This window comes from Gasterosteus aculeatus, chromosome 18, assembly GCF_964276395.1.
Source record: "Gasterosteus aculeatus chromosome 18, fGasAcu3.hap1.1, whole genome shotgun sequence".
Classification (NCBI taxonomy): domain Eukaryota; kingdom Metazoa; phylum Chordata; class Actinopteri; order Perciformes; family Gasterosteidae; genus Gasterosteus; species Gasterosteus aculeatus.
Genome location: NC_135706.1, coordinates 16,292,631 through 16,314,868, shown reverse-complemented (window position 1 = coordinate 16,314,868; position 22,238 = coordinate 16,292,631). Strand labels below are relative to the sequence as shown.

Genomic DNA, 22,238 nt, shown 5'->3' with positions numbered 1-22,238 from the left:
GGAGAATTGGGTGAAAAGACAAATATGAAGCAGCAGCCGGTTAGCTTAGCTTAGCATTATAACAGTTTATAATTATAAATGTAAATGAGTCCCTGTCTGCCAACCAGGATGCATGTTAACATTTAAACAAATCAGGTGTCTATAAATAAAATGTTACAGGTATCATTAAAACCTCCCACCAAACAACTGGCAACAGGAACAGTCTGCTGGGTCAAAGTTCATTTGTCACAACCACGGTCAACTTTCTCGCCACACACGCAGCCTCTTTTTAATCCACAACTGGTCATGAGGACACGCCCTCTAAATACCTCCAACTCCATCTACGCATGCATCGCCCTGCCATGCATACGGCGCTCCCCCGTCTCCCCCGTCTCCCTCCCTCTTCCCCTCCGTCTCTTTGCGAGGCTGCAATAGAAATCCCTCCTCTGTATCTATGGGAATACATGAGCGCTGTTGTGTCCTCTACCCCCCCCCCCCACATACACACACACACCCTCCCTCCAGCCTCCCACCCTCCCCCTCGCGGAGACACACTTTCCATCTGACACACACTCTCAGGACTCCCCTGTCAGCCAGAGAGGCAGGTAGGTAAACCCGGCACTGGATCAGAGCGAGAGAGACGCTGGGAGGAGAGCGAGAGGGCAGTGCATGTGTGTGTGTGTGTGCACGTGTGTGTGTGTGTGTGTGTGCGTGTGCGAGCTGCTGCTGCTGCATCGCTGAGCCACAGAGACCGGAGGCGAGGAGAGCTGGAGCGTTTGTCCTTGAGACTGACTGACGGACTGCAGCCGTGCAGGCGAGGACCGGCCGTCCAGCCGGCGGATGAAACTGACCGTAAGTGCTCGAGCCGAAGCATCGAGAAGAAGGAGACGGGCGGCTTCTTGTAATATGTCCCTTTCTGCTTGGAAACCACAATGTGGTGTTTGGATGGAAACAGAGGTGCGCACAATATGTGTGTGTGTGAGAGACCAGGTGAAGGTCTCTGCTCCCAGGTGAACTTCTCTCTCAAGCTTTTTATTGGCTCACGTCACTTCTCGCTTTCCCGCCTACATGTGGGACTTTCAGTCAGTTGCAATTATTCAGCAGTTTTAGTTCGCCTGCAGCCGCGTCCACCGCGTTGTCGTGCGTGGGGGAGATGGGGGAGATGGGGGGGGGGCGTCAAGAGAGGCGTCAGTAAACACAACAGCACCCTCTCCTCGCCCCCACTGCTCCTGTGGACGGATCGATAGTTGTGCGTCTGTAATTGGAAGTCATTGCTTACAAAGGGGGTCGTTGTCATGTGTGATCCTGCAGAAGACGACACGTTGACCCGGGCTGCCTCGGGGAGGCCCAGCGGGGGGCCGCGGGCTGAAGGATGACGGCGTTTCACTTACAAGAAAACTCCAAAACCTTTGAGGAGGGTGATGCAGGAGGAAAGGAGGCCTGGCGTCACATTATGCCCCGACCCCTCCCACTCCTCCCCCAGGGAAATGCACTGACCCCCAGGGGTCAGCTGAGGGAGGCGGCGTTGTTGGGCGGCGTGTTGGGCGGCGTGTTGGGCGGCGTGATGGGCGGCGTATTGGGCGGCGTGTTGGGCGGCATGTTGGGCGGCGTGTTGGGCGGCGTTGTTGGATGGCGTTGTTGGACAGCGGTGTTGGACAGCGGTGTTGGACAGCGGTGTTGGACGGCGTGTTGGGCGGCGTGTTGGGCAGCGTATTGGACGGCGTTGTTGGCCGGCGTGTTGGCTAGCGTGTTGGGCGCGTTGTTGGGCGGCGTGTTGGGCGGCGTGTTGGGCGGCGTTGTTGGCCGGGTGTTGGGCAGCGTGTTGGGCGCGTTGTTGGGCAGCGTGTTGGGCGGCGTGTTGGGCGGCGTTGTTGGGCGGCGTTGTTGGACGGCATGTTGGGCGGCGTGTTGGGCGGCGTGTTGGGCGGCGTGTTGGGCGGCGTTGTTGGGCGGCGTTGTTGGGCGGCGTGTTGGGCGGCGTTGTTGGGCGGCGTTGTTGGGCGGCGTTGTTGGGCGGCGTTGTTGGGCGGCCTGTGGACACACGGGGGAGTTGGGGAGAGGCAGAGCCAGGAAGCGAACGCATAGGAGCAGGACGCCTCTTTCGGTCTCCGTGTGCGTTGTGTTGGTCGGTCGACGTGCTGATGGAGCCACACGGTGAATCTGTCATAAACGCGATGAGGTGAGATGGACGAGACCTGCTGAGTGAGTGTAATAGTTCCTGACATCAGCACTGTGCGTGGTGCTGACTCCCACGGTCCGATGTGTGTGTCCTCACCTGGAACTGGTCTGGGAACCAGGTGTGTGTGTGTGTGTGTGTGTGTGTGTGTGTAATAGGAGGGTTACTTGTGTAAAGGATGTGTATGAAGAACATCTGTTGACTCCATCACGAGGTTAACGAGCCAAAGACCAGACGCTCACCTCTTAATCCAATACATGTTATTGAGAATATGAAGGAAAGCTCACCGTAATCCACATGGTCAGGACAGGCTTGGTTACATAATCTCCCTAAGAACATTCAGATGGTCTACAGCCAAAAGACAACATGTCCTGATGTTTGGCCCGAGGGAAACAATGGCCTGTGCTGGAGATAAAATGGGTAAATGTTTAAATAATCAGCTTTAATGAAGCTCGTGGTCAGTTCAACGCGACCTGTGAATAGATCCGCCCACCAGGGGGCAGTGTAGCCAAGTTATTGGGGTGTGAACCAGATGTGACACTGTGCATTTAGTCATGATCCCAAACTATGAGTGAATGCATGAGTGGCTTCCTGTGCACGTAGGTGTCCCGGGACTGACTGGCGTCCTCCCCGGTGGGGACGCAGGACGTCCAGAGTGAAAACCATTTAAAGACCACTGACCCTCTGGGTACGAGGAGCAGGTCTCAGTAGCTCTGAGTGACGTTTCTACGGTTGCGTTGCGTTTCTTCTGGCCTCTGGTGTGTGTCTGTGTGTGTGTCTGTGTGTGCGTGTGTGTGTGACCTCTGATCCCTGTACAGTGAGCAAAGGATCGATACAATGAAACAGATCCTGTTCCAATCTGTCACTTCATCCATCATTCTTCGCTCTGCCGTCCCATCCGTCTATTTAAAGACGCGGAACTGTACGGAGAAGAAAAGCTCCTCCCTCCATATCACATTTCCCTCCATTTTCCTTCTCCACTTTCTTCCTTTGTCTCTTTTTGTCCACTTTTACTTCCTCCTCCTTCTCCTTCTGCAAACCGTGGACGTGTGTGAGACGTCCTCCAGACGTTTGCACACAGTGTCAATAGTCCCTCTGTCTCAGTAATTGATGGATGACTGTGAGTCAGACATAAACCAAGCAGATTATACTCACTAGAACTGAGGGCTGATGCTAATGTGTGTGCGTGTGTGTGTGTGTGTGTGTGAGTGTGTGTGTGTGTGTGCGTGGTGTGCGTGTGTGTGTGTGTGTGTGTGTGTGTGTGTGTGTGTGTGTGTGTGTGTGTGCGTGCGTGTGTGTGGTGGGGGTTGGAGTTGCGGAGTGACTGTCCAGTTTTGGAAGCCAATCCGACAGCCGTCCCTGGAGGCTGAGATTTGATGTGTGTGAGTTTAGGGATGAGGAGAAAACACACACACACACACACACACACACACACACATGTGCGAAGGGTGTCTGCTTCACTTGTACTTTTGCTTTTTGTCAGCGGGAGTGCGATGCACGTAGTGCGTGGGGGTCAGGGGTCAGGGGCTGGCAGCTGGGTCCCTCCGGAGCCGCTATTGAGCTTCAGCCGTGTTGTCCAGATGTTTTTGATGTTCAGCCGGTTGCATCTCGACTGCAGCGTTGAGATTCTTTCCGTTTCCAGTTCGCTGTGGTTCATCTTACTGCCTTTGCTCGGTTAACTTGACTTGTGGTTTTGTCCTTCGGGCTGTATTTTGAAGCCCCTTGGAGGCCTCCTTACATCCCCTTTCACACGTGGTCGCTAACTATTTCTGGGCGTTATTCAGTCGGCGGTTTCAAGAGCTCTCAACTCATTGATTTGAGACCAATGTCAATGTTTTGAATGATTTTTCTTGCAAATAAATATCGATATCATCCCTCCACGAGTAAGAGTTTCAAAATAAAATAATCAGTCCTCACTGTTATATAAACAATATATATATATTTAATATGCTGTGCACTCTGATGCCACCAGATCGAAGCTTTATGGGTAAAATGTTGGACCTTCATTCGGAACCTCTTTATAGATAATTAACGAGTTCTTTCTGTAACCTTTTTTCCTCCAACACGTGCACGTTTGGCACGAAGCCACCGCGGAGAAACAAAAGGCCTTTGTGGAAATGAGTGAATTATCGGCTGAATAAACCGCGCCGGTGCGTCGGATCTCTCAAGTGCCGCCGACGCCGCTGCGCTTTACTCACGTGACGCGCCGCGTCTCAAGAGCGGGAAACACCCTCCCCGATCAAACCGATTAATCTCCACCTTGGATTTGAACCTGAATATCTGACAATCTTCTCAGCTCCGTTTGAGCAAATAAAAAAAAAAAACCCGCTCCATTGATGGCGGCTGCTGAGAGATAAGAGCCACTTGGCCGTAACGTCAACATTTGGTTTCCTAAATGGTTTATAAAAGATAATTCCTCCGTGTGCGTAATGGTTCGCGTGATGCATTAATGTGTGTCTGGCTTTTGTTTGTTGTTGAGATAAAATCATGTACCGTTAGAAGTCCCACTGTGCTTTATCGCCTCGTGGCTCCTTTCTGCGTGCGCGCGCGCGCTCCTTTGTGCCTCCGCGCGCACGCGGCTGCATGCACGACTCCCGGCGCGCTCTTTCATGCCGCGCGTAACGAGATAAGGCCCCGCTCCGCGCAGTCTGCTGTCTGCCCTTTATCCGCACAGCAGATTAGCGCAGGTGAGTTGGTTCGTGCGCAGGCTGGTCAGGTGAGGGTCACGCGTCACGTGCACCGGAGAGACTTCAGAGGAGCAGCGCACCTTCAGCTCAACCGCACTTCCGTTTGGCATGCGCGCGTTCTGCCGCTCACACTGTCGTCGCTTTGGGGGCAATTTGCATCTCTGGTTGAATGTTTGTAGAAAGAACGTGTTTTACTGCAAAATAACTCACACACTGAGCTGTGGTGTGTGTGTGTGTGTGTGTGTGTGTGTGTGTGTCTACAAACAGCCAAACACACCGTATAGATATTTGGTCTTTATTGGTTTATAGTACACTAGCTGCTAATAGTATCAATAAAGGGTGTTTTATTGTCATTATTAAAGGTTTAATCTCTTATTAACTGACTTCTCATTAAATCCGGGTGAACGAGGACAATCTGAAAACGCTGCCAAAGTCAGAATAGTACATTTATCTCTGTTCTCCGGTGTCTCAGTTGATCCGTCCACGTCTCGTCGCCCCTGTTCAACCTGTCCCCATCCAAGCACCACTTGCTGTGTTTCTTGTTTTGCGTGCACGCGTGTGATGTCACTGGAAGGGGGAAAGCTTTGGGCTGATCAGTTACGTACTGTGCAGGTAAGTCGGTTAAGGCTCGGTTGCAAACTGTCCTCATGTTAATTAGCAAAGCTCTTTCTTCGGATCTGAGTACAACTAATGACTCTTTGTCTACAGGGCTGAATATGTGCAGTAGTGCTTGTTTTCTTCAACCAATAATGCAAAACTAAAATATGCTTATTTACAATGTGAATAGCTTGTTATTTTCATGTTAAATAAACTGGAACCACACTATGTTATCGGTAGATGCCTGTCATTGATGTTCTGTGGATCTGTTAATATGTTATTCATCTTGCTGCTGCCTTAGAATGATCGATTATTTAATCAAGATCACACACAGTATATTTTATTGGGTGCTCACTATTTGTCCTTTACTTCCTGCTATTATAATAAGAACAATACAGAATTCACCTTCACCGCTTCCACGTCAAGTTACTTCTTAGAACATCCTCTGTTGTCACATCCACCTGCCCCGGCCACAGGCCGCCTCTCATTGGCTCGGCGCTCGGCCAATCAGCTGCCGGCTCAGCCTTGTGAGGGAAGGCCGATCGGAACGGTGCGGCTCTGCTCGGAGACCCTTGTCCCACACAGCCAGCGAGTCACAGCCGCCCGGACCTCAAGGGCAGCCGGTGGCCAAGGAGAGCGACAGGAAGTCAGAAGGCAGGAGACAGGGGACAACGCCGCGGAGCCGCAGGACGCCGGATGGAGACGCAGTTCGGGGGCAGAGCAGAGACAAAGTGACAAACGCCGCAGCGAGAGCCACGGTTTGTGAGGCGCTGGAGGACAGAGTGGAGACAATCAGGAGGACGTCTGCAGAGCATGGTGGCAGAGTGCACATGGATTTAGTCGACCTCTACCTCCCGGAGTGTTTCACCTATCACTCTGACACAGAGTAAGTACCTTCACCTTCCACCGTCACTGTGACCCCACAGGGTCACTCGGGGGGAGCCGAGCGAGAGCGAAAGTTGTGTGTCCGGCTGCTTCCTCGTGATGTGTGCGACTCGGATGACATGTGCGTTCATGTTTGATTGATGGACGTTGTGTTGAGTGTTTGTGGCGAACACGTGTCGTGCTGCACGAGTATTACGCTCAATACTTCAAAGAGTCCGTTTTCTGTCAAAGCTCAAGCATCCTTACGTTATATTATGATATATCTCTGTTTGAACTGCTGCAAATATTTGTCATTTATCAGCAGTTTAAAACTTGTCTCTTAATCTTGCAGCATTTCATTATATGGCAATTTTCTTATTGAATAATCAATTCCTCGTCTATAATATATGAGAAAATGCTTCTTTGCGCTCATCTAGCAATGTCTAAATATATGCTACAATGTAAGTTAAATAAGAAGAAAGATTTCACAATTGAAGATCAATCATTTTCTGTTGATCGATGAGTCGATTATTTGACGAATCCTTTTAGCTCCAGTGAGGTTTCCTTCCCGTGAACATCGGTTCACGTTCCTCACAGTCCACATTGTTCGCTGTTTGTAGAAGGTGAGCGCTGAGATCCAACAGGGAAACGGCTCAAAGCAACAAAAGAAACCGTTTCTCCTTTTCTGTAATCATATGAAAAATAAAAATAATAATCATCATCATCGTCACCGCTGCGCTTTGTCCGCTGTGACATAATCGCTCGGCTCTGACAAAACAACCCATCTGGGCGTCTTCTGGGGGGGCGGGATACGAGATACGAGGCGACACCGCCCTCCCCGAGGAGACAAGCGGGGGACGAGAACCAGAGGACCAGAGGACCAGAGGACCAGAGGACTAGAAGACCAGAGAACCAGAGGACCAGAGAACCAGAGAACCAGAAGACCAGAGGACCAGAGGACTAGAAGACCAGAGGACCAGAGAACCAGAGGACCAGAGGACCAGAGGACCAGAGGACCAGAGGACCAGAGGACCAGAGGACCAGAGAACCAGAGAACCAGAGGACCAGAGAACCAGAGGACCAGAGGACCAGAGGACCAGAGGACCAGAGAACCAGAGAACCAGAGGACCAGAGAACCAGAGGACCAGAGGACCAGAGAACTAGAAGACCAGAGGACCAGAGAACCAGAGGACCAGAGGACCAGAGGACCAGAGGACCAGAGGACCAGAGGACCAGAGGAACAGAGGACCAGAGGCCAAGTAGTGGACGAACAGGTCGGCTGATCTCTGGCGACAGAAGCAGCCGGATGAAGAACCGGGAGAGAAGGCGGCCGCAGATGACCCCCTTGCGTGGCACGCCATGTGTCCCCGGCACGCCATGTGTCCTCGGCCCGCCGCCTCCAGCAGCAGCGCCCTGGTCTCCGTGCCATCGGCCCGGTCCAAAGCCTGACTAAGGCTCTTACGGTGCCACTGATCTCCTACCGGCTCATTAGTGTAAGAAGAAAGCACACTGACCTGAATAAAGGCTCCTCGGGGCTACGAGGTCAGTCAGGAGGGTGGATGTGGCTTTACTTCTCCTCTTCACCTCCCGAAGGGCCTGTAGATTTGACTTTTCTTTATATCTCTTTGTCACTTCTCCCCCCACTCCCCCCCTCCCTCCTTCCCCCCTCCCTCCCCCTCTCCCCCCTTCCCGCATTATGACTCTGCTCGTTTGGAAGTGAGTGTTTCCTTCTCCCTTTTGCTTTCAACACCCCCGGGTTAATGAGCCACTGCCCCTTCTCTTTCTGCCCTTTTCACACTCCCTCTCTCCCCCGTCTGCGTGTCCCGTCTCTCTCCCCCGTCTCTCTCCCCCGTCTCTCTCCCCCGTCTCTCTCCCCCGTCTCTCTTTCTGTCTCCTCGTCGTTTCACGCTGAATTCTGGTCTTTGTTGTCGAGGTGCAATTAGAGTTGTTTGGGATTCTGGGGACACAAAGAGGTGAAGGTACGATAACTCTGAATAACCACCGACACATGCAGACGCCCCCCCCCCCCCCCCCCCCCCCTCTGATTTACCCCCCGCTGAGCTGCACCAACAGGGTTCTGATGGGCTCTTATGTGGAGTTCTAGATTAGTAATCTGTCAGAGTGAATATTACATCACATCTGATCAGCCCCCACTAATGCCATTTCATTATGAAAGCCCCCCCCCACTGGCTTCCCGTCCTCCCGCCCGTGATGCATCACAATGACAGATACTCTGCATCTGTCAGGGAGCCACATGGACGCCTGTGACCAGAGAGACCAGAGCCGCCCAAAGAGGACTGGGGGGGTGGCAGTCAGCGAGGGGGGGGGGTAAGAACCGGCTGGGGGGTAAGAACCGTGTTTATTGGTGAGTTAAAGACTCAGTTTAAGGATTAAGTAAAGCTGCAATTCACTTCTGATTGATGAAAAGCTTTTTCACAGGCAACGAACGCTTTGCTACAGAACAAATGTTTACGGCTGAACAAAGTATTGTGGAAGAGCGACTGTAAAAAGCCACAGCGAACAACCCCCCCCCCCCTCCCCCATCGCCCCCCTCGCCCCCCTCACCCCCCTCACCCCCCTCACCCCCCCCGGGGCCTTTAAGCACCCAGAGGCGCTTGTTTTGGTTTGACTGCTCTCAGGTTTCTGGCCGACAGGAGACAGGACAGCAGTTTTCAGTAAAGACAAATAAAAACAACAGTTGATATAATGCAGCATTTATCAGGATCAGCTGGGGACTAAACACTGACGTCTGTGTGTGTGTGTGTGTGTGTGTGTGTGTGTGTCTGCGTGTGTGTGTCTGCGTGTGTGTGTCTGCTGTGTAAAGAGGCAAATGTTTGCCATAATTATAATTCTAACTAACCCCACTGACAGGAGAGCAGATGCTGATCACGTTGCCATAGTTACTCAGTTCGGGGTCGGCGGCGTGCCGTCTCACCGAGCCTCGGTGGCCCGGTGGAGGCGTCAGCAGCGCGTGCCGTGGTTTACTCTGCAGGTGGTCGAAAAGCAGCCCGACCTTTTGCCTAACAAATGACTTGTGGCCGAGCAAACTGTGATTTACATGGCAGGAAACAGACGGTGACTTCCACCTCACATCACGCGTGTGTGCGTGTGTGCGTGTGTGCGTGTGTGTGTGTGCGTGTGTGTCTCTGCATGTGAAAGAGGGTGAGACAGTGGGGGTCTTTTTAAAGTCGGCCCGGCAACGAACACTTGCATGCCAGTATGTGTCAGGGTGTTTATGAAGACACTTGCTTTGAAATGTGTGTGTAAGGGTGTACACAAGTGTGTGTGTGTGTGTGTGTGTGTGTGTGTGTGTGTGTGCGCCTGCATGGAGCTTGAACATGTTCCTGATCACATGTATCCTGTCTATGGTTTTTATTTTTACATCCACACATGAACGGCTGACGCCACAACGTGCGTGTGCGTGTGTGTGTGTGTACGTGTGCGTGTGTGTGTGTGTGTGTGTGCGTGTGCGTGTGTGCGTGTGTGTGTGTGCGCGTGTGTGCGTGTGTGCGTGTGCGTGTGTGCGTGTGTGTGTGTGTGCGTGCGTGTGTGTGTGTGCGTGTGTGTGTGTGCGTGTGCGTGTGTGCGTGTGTGCGTGTGTGGTGAGCCTGGCGTTCTCCTGGTCGTCGTGGTGACACTGAGTCTGTTGTAGTCACATTTCGATCCAATAATAAAGCGATGATGACTTTGACACGCGGGGAAATGTATTTTAAGCCGTTGTATTCATAGAAAATACTTCTAAATATGTCAGCAATGGCACGACACGAGACACGGGAGTATTCTGGTCTGTGTGTGTTATTGACATCCGTACACATAAAATGAACTATCACAAACATCTCGGCTCAGTAATTTGTCTCGGTTGGTTCCATTGATGATCTGAACTGACAGTGAAGATGAGTCTGTTGTAACATCTGCACACAGGGAGACACGCAGCAGACTAATAGACAGCAGCTTTGCATATGTGGGGATTGGAAATGACAAACGGCCGCTTTAGATTGTAAATGGGACGCAGGCATGAATGCACCAATGAGCGGCGTGCTGACGGAGAGCCGCTGGTCTATGCAGCAGACTGAAGGGGGGGGGGGTGAAAACACGCGTATGAATCCAGAGATAAAGGCAGACGGTTTTTCTGTGTTAAGCCTCGTATAGAACCGACCTGGACGCCTCCAGCACGAACGCATCCGATCCCTAACGATAACGTCTCCTCTGCAGACACCTGGGCAGGATGTCCGTGAGGGGCCTGGACCCCACCTGTCCCTCCACCATAAAGCGCGAGCCCTCCAGCCCCAGCTCCCAGGGGGACGTGAGCCCGGCCCACCCCAGCCCCGGAAGCTCCTCGTCGGACACCAACTCCAGCTACGGGGCGCTGCTCAAGGGCCACCACGTGCACGGCAATGGGCTGGACTCCCCGGGCCTCTACGCGCACACGCCGGGGTCGGCCAACAGCGCGGGGGCCAACAGGTCGGCCTCCCGCGCGGCTCGCTTGGTTCCGTCACTTGTCCGAGCGCATTGCTCTAAACGTGTCGCCCCCCCTCCTCCCCCTTTGCCTCCCTCTCTCCCCCCTACAGCATGTTTGCGGAGGAGGAAAGCCAAGTGAAGTGTGAGTTCATGTTGGGCTCGGTGGCCAAGCGCGTGTGCCTGGTGTGCGGCGACGTGGCCTCGGGGTACCACTACGGCGTGGCCTCCTGCGAGGCCTGCAAGGCCTTCTTCAAGAGGACCATCCAGGGTGAGAGGGGGGGGGGGGGCTAAAACACGCATTCCACGCGCTCGGTAACAGCGGGCCGACTCATAATGCTTCCCCGCATCACGCGGACCCGTTTAACCAGGAACAGGGTGCGGATGTTTGGGTATAAACAGAACCCGGTCAGGTAGCTCAAAGCTTCCGCCCCCCCCCCCCCCCCCCCCCCTCCCCCCTCCACCTGCGGAAAATACCTGTTTGCAAACAGCTGATATGCGGTTAAACCTTCCGCGCCTCTTGTGTATAGTCAACATCTTCGGGCTGAAGTCCATTACTGTGGCTGTTTTAAGACAGATGGCCTCGTGCTCTTCGGGCCCTCGGCCCGGTTCACGATGTCTTAGGCTTCTGCAGGACGCCGGCCTGTGGGAGGGTTCAAAAGGCCAAAATCAGCCGAGGAGCGGTGACGTCTGGCTCGTCAGATACTTCCTGTTTCTGATCGCCGGCGGCAGCTGAGAGCGGCAGTAACCACCGGGCCGAACGCCGTCGGGCCGAACGCCGTCGGGCCGAACGCCGACGGGCCGAACGCCGTCGGGCCGAACGCCGACGTATTTGTCACAAAACAGACATTCTAACAAAAGGCCCTCCAGTCTCCCCGGCGTTTATCTGTAGGACCTGGGGGTCGGGACCCCCGTGACCGCTGCTCCAATTATGACCATCAACCTTTTGACTGAATGAAGGATGAAACATGAACCATTGTTTATTCCTCTCCTCCCCTCCAGGTAACATTGAATACAGCTGCCCAGCGTCCAACGAATGTGAGATCACCAAGCGAAGGAGGAAGTCCTGCCAGGCGTGCCGCTTCGTGAAGTGTCTGTCCGTGGGCATGTTGAGAGAAGGTCAGCACACACCAAAGGTCGCTCTCAGGCCTCGGCCGAGCATCGTTTCAGTGGCTTTTTCTGGGATTGATCGGTCGGCGTTCTTGCCATCGGTTCAAACGTTATCCTTGGGACCGTTTGGAAAAAACAAAAAACAAGCAGCCAGCGAGTAAATTCTCTAACAGGTGTGTGTGTGTGTCGCCCGTTGTGTCGCCCGTTGTGTCGCCCGTTGTGCGTTCCTGGAAACAGCCGCCGATCGGCGTCTCACCCGATAACCTGCAGCAGTTCTGTAGACAGTGAAACCCAAAACCATTGACAGTTAAACTTTGTGCCACTGTGGACATTTTGTGCCAGGTGTGATGTGTGTGTGTGTGTGTGTGTGTGTGTGTGTGTGTGTGTGTGTGTGCAGGCCTTTGTGTGTGTGGTAAACACAAGGCTGAACAATGCAGAGGAGTGTCTTTGCGATGGACAGAGGGTTCTAACTGTTCAAAGGTCCACCAGCGTTCCTCAGAAATGTTTTCTGGAAATGTGTGTGTGTCTGTGTGTGTGTGTGTGTGTGTGTCTGTGTGTGTGTGTGTGTGTCTGTGTGTGTGTGTGTGTGTGTGTCTGTGTGTCTGTGTGTGTGTGTGAAACCAGAGCAGCTATTAAGAAAAGGAAGCGAGTCACTGCTTGGAACTAGTGGGACGAGACTTCTTAACAACGTGTTTGAAAAACTTGGACAATCAACCCAATGTATTCATACTCTTAAAGAGACTGAATTAATGTAACAAAGATCAATTGAGAATAAAATGTTACCTCTACGTCGCAAGCGGCCTTTACACGCGGTCACAACACGGACCGGTGGCGGTGGCGTGTTTTCGTAGCACACACAGAACGCTGCTCCAGTCGGACCGTGTGCCTGAGCGCTGACATGTTGTTGTCCACATTTAGAAGTGACTCAAAAAGGAAAACATCAGCGGCCTCCTGCTGTGTGAGGCCTCTGGGCGATAATGAAGAGATGAAACGTGTGCAGCGTCAAGTAGTAAAACTATTGGATTGGATTTCAATGCAAATTGTTGCCAATAGTCCTGGTTTATACAACGAATGTAACATTTCAGCCAAATGTAAATGTTGCCATATTCCCTCTCTGTCATTAACCTTAACCCTAACCCTCACAACTAACCCTCACAACTAACCTTAACCCCCATAACTACCCATAACCCTCATAACTAACCCGCACAACTAACCCTAACCCCCATAACTACCCATAACCATCATAACCAACCTTAACCCTCACAACTAACCTTAACCCCCATAACTACCCTAACCCTCACAACTAACCCTCACAACTAACCTTAACCATCATAACTAACCTTAACCCTCACAACTAACCTTAACCCCCATAACTACCCTAACCCTCACAACTAACCCTCACAACTAACCTTAACCCTCACAACTAACCGTAACCCTCATAACTACCCATAACCCTCACAACAAACCCTAAACCGGTGGAAACGTTGGCTAAAACTATAAAAACACAAGTCGTGTTAAACCTGAAGGATCCTTTAATCCCACCTACACATCAGCATCTGTTTATTGCTGCCGTGTTTATAGCGTGTTTACACGTGTGTCGGTTTGCTCATGTGAGCGTGTTCGTACACGCCGGCCTGCACACACACACCTCTGTGTCTGCAATCCCTCTAAATTAGCTGCTGTTAATGGGGCGGGGGCATCAACAGCATCCCAGTCCCCCTCCTCCCCCCTTCGTCCCCCCCCCCCTTTGCTCCCCCCCTCCCCCCTTTGCTCCCCCTCCCCCCTCGTAAATTCCTCCAGATGCCTTGTGGGATTCCTGGACCTCCGTGAAATGCGAACTGCCCCTCGTAACTCCCGTCGTAAGCGTCCTCGTAACGCGCTGCATCGCGTCTCGTAACGCGTCCTTCCCCCGAGAGGCCGCAGTAAAGGAGGACGTATTAAATACCCGGCTAGCAGACATAGAGACCCGGGACGGGATTTGATTAGGACGTGTTCAGGGCTCGACGCCGCAGTTTGCCGACGGCGGTAAAGAAAATAAACATGTATGTGGACCCAACGTCTCGCCGACCGTTTGATTTGTGACTTTATGACCCGTCGGCGGTGCAGCAAAGACGTCTCGACTCTTCCTGCCGCCCAAAGTTAGTCCGTCCCCCGTGTGGCGAGCCGTACGCGAGCGTTGAGTCTGCACTGAACACGGGGGGGACGGAGGCGGGACGCAGAGCGCGGCGACCCGGATCACCCCGGATCAGCGCTTGGACGTCCGTGTCCCTGATCCTGAGAGCGTTGCTGAGGAGCTTCAGAGGCCTCCTGTGTGAAGACCCAGACCCCCGTCCCCCCGTCCCGTCCCCCCGTCCCCCCGTCCCGTCCCCCCGTCCCGTCCCCCCCATCAGCAGAGTGACGAAGGCTGCAAAAAATAGATCACGTCTCCGTGGTCTGCGTTTATCGAACCAGAGGAGGTCGGTGTGTCTGTTATCGTCCACAGTTATTCTGGGCCTTGTTGTTGTCAGCACGTCCCCCCGTGAGCAGTGACACAGCCGACGCACACAAAACACAAAACACAAAACACAAAACACGCAGATGAATCCAGCGTCTGGTAGCAGAATGTGTCCGATCTGGTTCACTCAGCGATGAGGCTAAAGGCCGAGAGGGTAACCAGGACTTGCTCTCTGCCCCCCGGAGGGACCTCTTCTTCATTTCGTCCCTCAGCTGAATACTACTTCCTGTCGGATAATTCCTGTTTTTATGATTGATGTTAGATAAATTGATTCAGGCTGTGATTGATGTGCCGGTGGAGACAAACAAGTCTTCAAATCAGCGAGGAGGATTTCAAATAACTCACTTAAGTTGCTGTGAAGGACTTCAAAGATTCATCCAAACACCCGTCGCAGCGTTATATAATATACATATATATATATATATATATATATATATATATATATATATATATATATATATATGTATATAATCTAATATATATAATATATATATATTATATTATATTCCACGGTGGTGTTGTGGAAGCTCCTGCTGGCTTTCTGCTCCGTGTCACATCCCATCTTACCAGCGTCTTAAAGCAGAAACTCTATAAAACAGTTGTTATTGTAATTGCTTAACTATAAATGAACCCAAATACTGTTTCAAACCAATGATGCAATAAACGAAGAAGCCGTTCGACCCGACGAGATGCGTCCCGCGATTAGAAAGACATTGTGTTGTTTAATGTGCATGTTGGTGATCTGCACACGTATCTGCACAGGAAAGAACGAGCGCCGAGGTGTCGAGTGCCGTTATAGATCCTCCTCAGGGTCACTGTGGCCTCTGTGTGGCTCCGGCAACCCGACGCCGCCACCGAGTCACGTTCACTGGACACGTTTTCCTCCGAGACGCACCTGGTGACTGTTACTGCACACACACACACACACACACACTCCTAAGCCTCCATCGCCGTGGTGACGAGGCCGCCACAACGCCCGTTAACGTGAGCGGTTGTCATCGGCCGCTCTGAAGTTCCCGGGTGTGGCGTTGCGGCGGGTCGCACGCCGCTCCGCCCTGTCGCCGTGACACGGGAGCAGACGATTGGCCGACATCCGGGCGGCCTCTCCGTTTGAACGTGACCTCCGCGTTGAGCCGTGTGACTGTGTGTCCGTGCAGGCGTGCGTCTGGACCGGGTTCGAGGAGGCAGACAGAAGTACAAGAGGAGAATAGATGCAGAGAACAGTCCGTACCTGCAGCCGCAGAGCGCCCTGCCCCAGAAGAAAACATGTGAGTGTGAGCGGAGAACGTGGACACGAGACGTTTAATCTGCTCTTCATCACGTGCACAGCTTCTACATGCTGACGAGCGAGAATCAATCAATGCCAACCGTAGTTTTGAGTGGAGACACTTTGAACGGATGAACGCAGCTTCCTTCTTTCCTTTCTTAACACGACGCCATCGCTGGTTTTAAATGGTTGAGCTCCAGAGGCCCAATTGATCCCCTTTGATTCAGAACCACTTCCTTCAAACAGAAACAAGTCTGTGTTTGCGCCTTCCTCTGTCGGTAATAAAGACGCTCTAACTCCGTCCTCTCCGCCCCCCCTCAGTCTTTGTTGGCGGCGTGGTGGAAAACAAAGTGGTGTCCCTGCTGCTGGTGGCCGAGCCGGAGGGCATCTTCGCCATGCCGGACCCCACCGTGCCCGAGAGCGACATCAAGGCGCTGACCACGCTGTGCGACCTCGCCGACAGAGAGCTGGTGGTCAACATCGGCTGGGCCAAACACATCCCAGGTACCACCGTGGTTTGGGTCAGCCGCCGCTAAGTCCATAATCTGATCAGAGGAGGAGGTTGTTGTGACCTGAGGTCACCGAGGGGGGGGGGTGTGTGTGTGTGTTAATTCATTTCCTGAGCAGCGGCAGCCTCTGAATTACGTAAATCCACCTGACGCTCGGATCACACGTCTCCTGTGACACGGGAGCAGCAGGATGTCCACGGTGTATTTTTTCCGTGGGATGAAAGGCTGGAGACGAGGGAGCAGAGGGAAGTGCATTGTGGCGGCTTAGTGGGATTAAGGGGCCGGTATGCAGCAATGCCGGCGGTTGTAATCGTAGAGGTTTGATGCTCGGCTCCGGAGACCTTTACGCCGCTCGCCGGGGACTTCAGCCGCAAGGACTTTCAGCGCCGTGTTTTGGGTCATTTAAAAAAACCAACAATGTCTTCACTGCAACACAGACATGTTGTAATCGACCAACAGTCTGAAACCCGTAATAAACTACATGCAAGGCGGTAAAGAGAACGATCACATTCAAAGATAAATGATGACTGATTATCAATAAGGCCGATTACTGAGCAGCTCCTCACAGTGAACTCATTTTGTATATTGAATGCTTTTGAGAACCGTAAGTTTCCCCAAACAAGCATCTTGAAGAAGCCTCTTACGTCACTTGATGAGCATTTTCATTAGTTTGTCATTTTATTAATTAGAAAATATTGCGTCATTCCAAACGTAATTAATCTGAATTGCTTCACAGACCACAAAGTCAATGGCTACATTAATCATGTTTGTCCACCAGTAGCCCCCCCGGCTCTAAAGGTGTGGCCGCTTTATCAGCCGTGGTCATCCGCACACAAACATCACCTGTTGTTTGTTGTTGATGTCTTATCTCTGAAACGCTTACAAAACAAACAAAGCAGCCGTGTGTGTCGACGCGTTCACGCTGGTCCCTGCTTGTTCCTCCCAGTGGACATGAAGTGTGCGTTGTCCGGCTTCTCCCCTCCCGCTGGCGCCGCGTCACGTGACGCAGTGCGACTGGCGGTGTGTTTGTGGCCCTTTGCCAGCGGAGCCCCACCTGAGGGGAAGGAGAGGCCACGAATTCACCCGACTGTCAAGCTCGCTCCACGTCACCACGCGTCACCGCGGACAGACACACAGAACGCAGAGTTCTGTGGACGCACAGTCGCCTCGTTCGTCCATTCACGTCCATTAAAACCAGGAAGGAAGGAGTGTTTTTAAGATGAGCTTAGCTTAGCATACAGGCCGGACAAGATAGAAAACCTCTGAAATAAATAATCAACGGATAGATAGAGTCAGGCTATCCGTTTCCCCCTGTTCCCAGTCTTTGTGCTAAGCTAGGCTAACTGGCTACCGATATTGTCCTTGTATTCAAGGACAAACATGCGTGTGACATCAAGCTTCTCACGTAACTCTTCAGAAGAAGAAATAATCAAGTCAAATGTGTTAATCAAAGAAGGTTTGAAGAGGAACATTTCCCGTCTTTTTTTAATCAAAAATATTTGTGCTGAGAAAATAAGGAGTTTTGAAACTCAGACATTTGTTAGAATATATTCAATGTTTTTTTTTACCAAAGAAAATGATGCTGTTACTGAAATTGTTCTTCCAGGGAATCTTTGATTTGATGTAAAACGACAGACAGGGAGGCAGATAAAGACGTTATAAAAGATTATAACGGAGAAAATGAAGGAAGCGACAATCTGTGGACACGGAGACAGACAGGAGGACAGAAGAGACAAACCAACACAGAGAGAATTAACAGACAAACGGACGCCGCCTTCCAGCAGCGTAACGGCGTAACGTGTCACATCAGCTCCGCATGAGTGGCGCGCCACAAGGCCCCCGTCGCCGGGAGACCCGGGGGCCTGGGCGGAGCGGGCCGGGCCATCTGAGTCGCTGGCCCGGGGGGAGGTGAGTGTGACGGGGCAACGGTCCCGGCTGCCCCCCCCCCCCCCCCCCGTCCTCCGCGTCCGCTGCCATCAGGCAGATTGACGGTGACGCGGCCTGAAGTCCGAGGGCCGGAATGCAGGCGAGCTGGCTAAAGACCAACTGCCCCCCCGCTGCTTTTGCCCTTTTTTGAGTCGGCGCTGCGAGTTGGCTGTCAAGTGTGTGTGTGTGTGTGTGTGTGTGTGTGTGTGTGTGCGTTAAAGACGATGTGATGTTACTGGCTGCGTGTTGCGTTGATATGTTACAACTAACGCTGCCAAGCAAAATCTCCCCCCGTGCCCCCAGTGCCCCCCGTGCCCCCAGTGCCCCCCGTGCCCCCAGTGCCCTTCACTTTGTCCCTTTAAAACACGCTCATTTGTCTTTATTGAAGGTCGAACTCGTCACTACATTGTGTGAACTTGGACCAGTGGACCAGGTCTCTGTCCCCGATCGATGGTCCTGTGCCAGAATACTGATCCCTATCGACCAATCAAATTGTGCACAGGCAGCGTTTCCAATCAATCGGGGGGGGATGGGGGGGGGGGGGTAGCAGGGCAACGCCACTCGTGTCCCCGCGGTGATTGTAAAGAGCAGCGGATCCTGATAACAAACACCGATGGTGTCAGACACACAGAGCCCCCCCCCCCCCCCCCCCCCCCCACCTCCCCCCCCCCGGCCTATAAAATCACCTGTTTTAATTACAGTAAACGCGCGTGTGAGTGTGTGCGTGCGGGTTTATGGGGGGACGTGACCGGCCTTAATCAGGCTCCTGTGGGGTGTAATTGTCAATCAAAGTGGGCGTGTCCCACAGAGTGTGATTAAATCCACCCTCTGTGTCCTTGTTGTGCCCTTTGAGGGGTCTGTTTCATTTACATACCAGTGTGCTTATTATCTTCATGTATTAATGACAAAAACATTGTTGGGCTACGATACAATTAACGGTTAACATTTGTTTAAAGGGTTCCAGGTTCTGTTGCCATTTAACCCGTCCTGGGTTTCCTCCATATTACGGGTCAGTCTGGTCTCCTACACGGCAACGATGTCACCCAGCAGCTAGTAACCATTGGTTGCAATTCAATACCTTTTAGAACAAAGGTCTCTTTTGGCTGAGGAGGCTGAGACACGGAGGTCCTGGTCACATCGGAGCAGACAGTAAATCCTGGATGACCCAAAACATAAACTTCAATCGGATGCAAACGTCTAAAAGTTATACCTGCTCAGCAAAAAGAGCCCCCACGCTGGCTTCTTTCTCTCTGTCCCCCCAAGGGGTCACGGACCCTCTACTGAAGACCCAGATGTTTGGTGTTCTGATTCTGCATCCCGAGCTCATCTGGATCCTCTCGTCCCTGCAGGCTTCCCCTCCCTCTCTCTGGCCGACCAGATGAGTCTACTGCAGAGCGGCTGGATGGAGATCCTGATCCTCCGAGTGGTGTTCCGCTCGCTGCCCTTGGAGGACAAGCTGGTGTACGCCGAGGACTACGTGATGGACGAGGAGCAGTCCAAGCTGGCCGGGCTGCTCGACCTCAACAACGCCATCCTGCAGCTGGTGAAGAAGTATAAATCCATGGGGCTGGAGAAGGAGGAGTTTGTGGTCCTCAAGGCCATCGCGCTCGCTAACTCAGGTATCAGATGAACGCCAATCATTTCGTTCATCTTTGAGTTTCCTTCTTGCGCCACCAGCAGGTTAGAAACTGTAATTGTCCCATTCTCCTCCCAGACTCCATGCAAATCGAGGACTCGGAGGCGGTACAGAGACTCCAGGACGTCCTCCATGGGGCCCTTCAGGAGCACGAGGCCAGCCGCCGCCCGGAGGACCCCCGGCGGGCCGGCAAGCTGATCATGACCCTCCCCCTCCTCCGCCAGACGGCGGCTCGGGCCGTCCAGCACTTCTGCAGCATCAAACAGGACGGCCGCGTGCCCATGCACAAACTGTTCCTCGAACTGCTGGAGGCCAAGGCCTGACGCCGGGGGCGGGGCGGGGGGGGCGGGACCGGGCGGGACCGGCGGGGGGGTACGATAACGGGTAACGGTGAGCTTTGACACCATGTATTTTTTTTTGGTCCATTTCAGCTTTGAAAAGAAAAAAGAAAAGTTTGAAACGTGCCAGGGAAAGTTTGTTCCAAGCAGACGAACATCTGGCAGAGCGACGTCGTCTCTCCTTCGCCCGACAAACGGAGCCGGCAGCGAAGCGCCTTCTAGAGATATTTACAGTAAAATGCCAAACGTAGAGCTTCTTCTGTCAAAAGACCAGCTGATACTTGAATACGCTCATGGAATCATTTCATCCACCTTGAAACCTGTTAATCTGCATTCTGGTGCGTTTAAGGCTTTTGTTCCGTGTATCCGAAGAGGAACGTCTTGCCAAAGAGTCAAAGAGAGACTCAAACTATGAAGACCAGCATCTGTCCATCTGTAAGACGTCCATAGAGCTGCGTATCTGTCTGTCCACCTCATTCTCTTATAAACCACTAACGGGATCTATTAAGTGGTTCTTAACAAAAACAGGGCTCCTGATTTTCGTTGCAAATTTCAGGGAAAGAGTACTTAATGGTACATTATACAATTGTGCAACAGCAAAGTGGTATTTATTCAAAAGTGGTTTTGTTTGCTGTTTCTTTCTTTTTTTTAATGTGGCATTAATGAAGCGTAGATTGAAACAAACAGTGGATAATACTTTTCTTTCAAAGATTTTTAAAACAATATGATAGTAAAGTTATTTTGGCCAGCTGCTCGTCCACAGCACTGATGACTTGTTCCATATCATAAAACTCCAGGCAACATTGTTCTAGTTGGAGTACTGAAGGATGATAACGTAGAGCTGCCGTAGACCCGGCGATTTGACTTAACTGTGTGAACCGGCTGCCGTACTGTACCACGTGGGTCAGGGAGGCATCTGATGTCCTTCTATGGTACAATGTCCGTGTAGGATGAAATTTGTGCACTACTTTTTCCTTTTAGCCGTAGAGTTTTGGGGGAACAGGTGATGGCGCTCTGTTAATCTGTTAGTGTGTTTTGTGTGAACTTCTATTTGAAATGTGTTTTTTCTTTCTGCACCTGTAAGATGAAGGGATTAAACTCAAGAAGGAAACTCGGTACATCCAGAGAAGTCTTTCTCCTGGTTTTACTCCCGGTACCGTGACGCTATGATGTGCATATTCTTGTGACACAGTGGGCCGGTGTACGTGTGTGTACTGTCCGTTTGGCCGTGGCGTCTTATGCCAACGCAGATGTTTGAGGATGCGAATAAGCTTCGTGTGGACGAGCCGCGCTGTTTTGTTCTCAGGTGGATTCTTGGGCAATAAAGATAATCCCCTCAATGCAAAGCTCATTTCATCAAGTGTCACGTTTCTCAATAAAGAGCGAAAGGCAGCGAGACGGATTCACAGCGGGCCGGTCGGTGAGGACAGTCCACTCTGCACCGTTTCATAAGTTTGCACATTTATTGCACATTAAGGCCCTCAGGTCTCAGTTGGATGGAGATTTATAATTAACTGTAATGCAATGAGGACCAACAGGGGCTGCAGGGAGCGCTGGTCATCAGGTCGACTCATCAGATCAGCACAGTACCATTATAATACATACTTATATATATATACACATATTTCTTTGGCCCTTGTTTTGATTTAAACAACCCTATTTAACATAAGTAGTACATGCATAAGACATTTCTTTTTACCCTTCATAATAATGTTGTTACATTTTTCATACTACACTAATAGTACTACTTTACTACTTGACTGTGCCGTTCTTCACATGTATCAACATGGTATAGTATTACTTCTGTTTATGGCATATTACATAGAAACTTGTGTACCACAGCGTGTATTTTTAATACTCAGTCCGATGGGTCAAATAGAACAAAGCAAAACCAGTGACTCAGCAATAATTACCAGTTTAAACCCCATCGTACTACACAGGATATGAAATGTGATACCAAAGTTATTCAGAAAAACGTCTCGTTCAGAAGCTTTTAGAAACATAAAAAAAGTCGTGAAAGATCTCAGTATTTAGTGACGATCGGTTTGACAATAAGAAACAATGAATAAATACATTTAAATCACTTCAAATAGAACCTTTAAACTTGTGCACATGTTTCAAGCAAATAAAGTCCTGCTGCAATAAAATGCAGCGTTCCACTATTGAGCGAACAAGCGTTTATTTAGTAGGATTCCCTGTT

The 22,238-nt window shown here is 51.6% G+C and overlaps 1 protein-coding gene across 2 annotated transcripts; it reads left to right on the top strand.

The window, feature by feature from the left end:
• Positions 1-704: 704 nt before the first annotated feature.
• LOC120807897 (estrogen-related receptor gamma) lies at positions 705-21,394 on the top strand. 2 transcript variants are annotated; one of them, XM_078093773.1, is made up of 8 exons: positions 705-831; positions 10,516-10,764; positions 10,872-11,029; positions 11,761-11,877; positions 15,520-15,630; positions 15,951-16,133; positions 19,414-19,683; positions 19,779-21,394. In XM_078093773.1, the coding sequence occupies exons 2-8, from the start codon at positions 10,529-10,531 to the stop codon at positions 20,021-20,023; spliced, it is 1,320 nt and encodes a 439-aa protein (XP_077949899.1). In that variant the 5' UTR covers positions 705-831; positions 10,516-10,528; the 3' UTR covers positions 20,024-21,394. The 2 variants fall into 2 exon arrangements, with proteins under 2 accessions (XP_077949899.1, XP_040016279.1); XM_040160345.2 differs by lacking the exon at positions 705-831 and adding an exon at positions 5,188-6,325.
• The last annotated feature ends 844 nt before the right edge of the window (positions 21,395-22,238 follow it).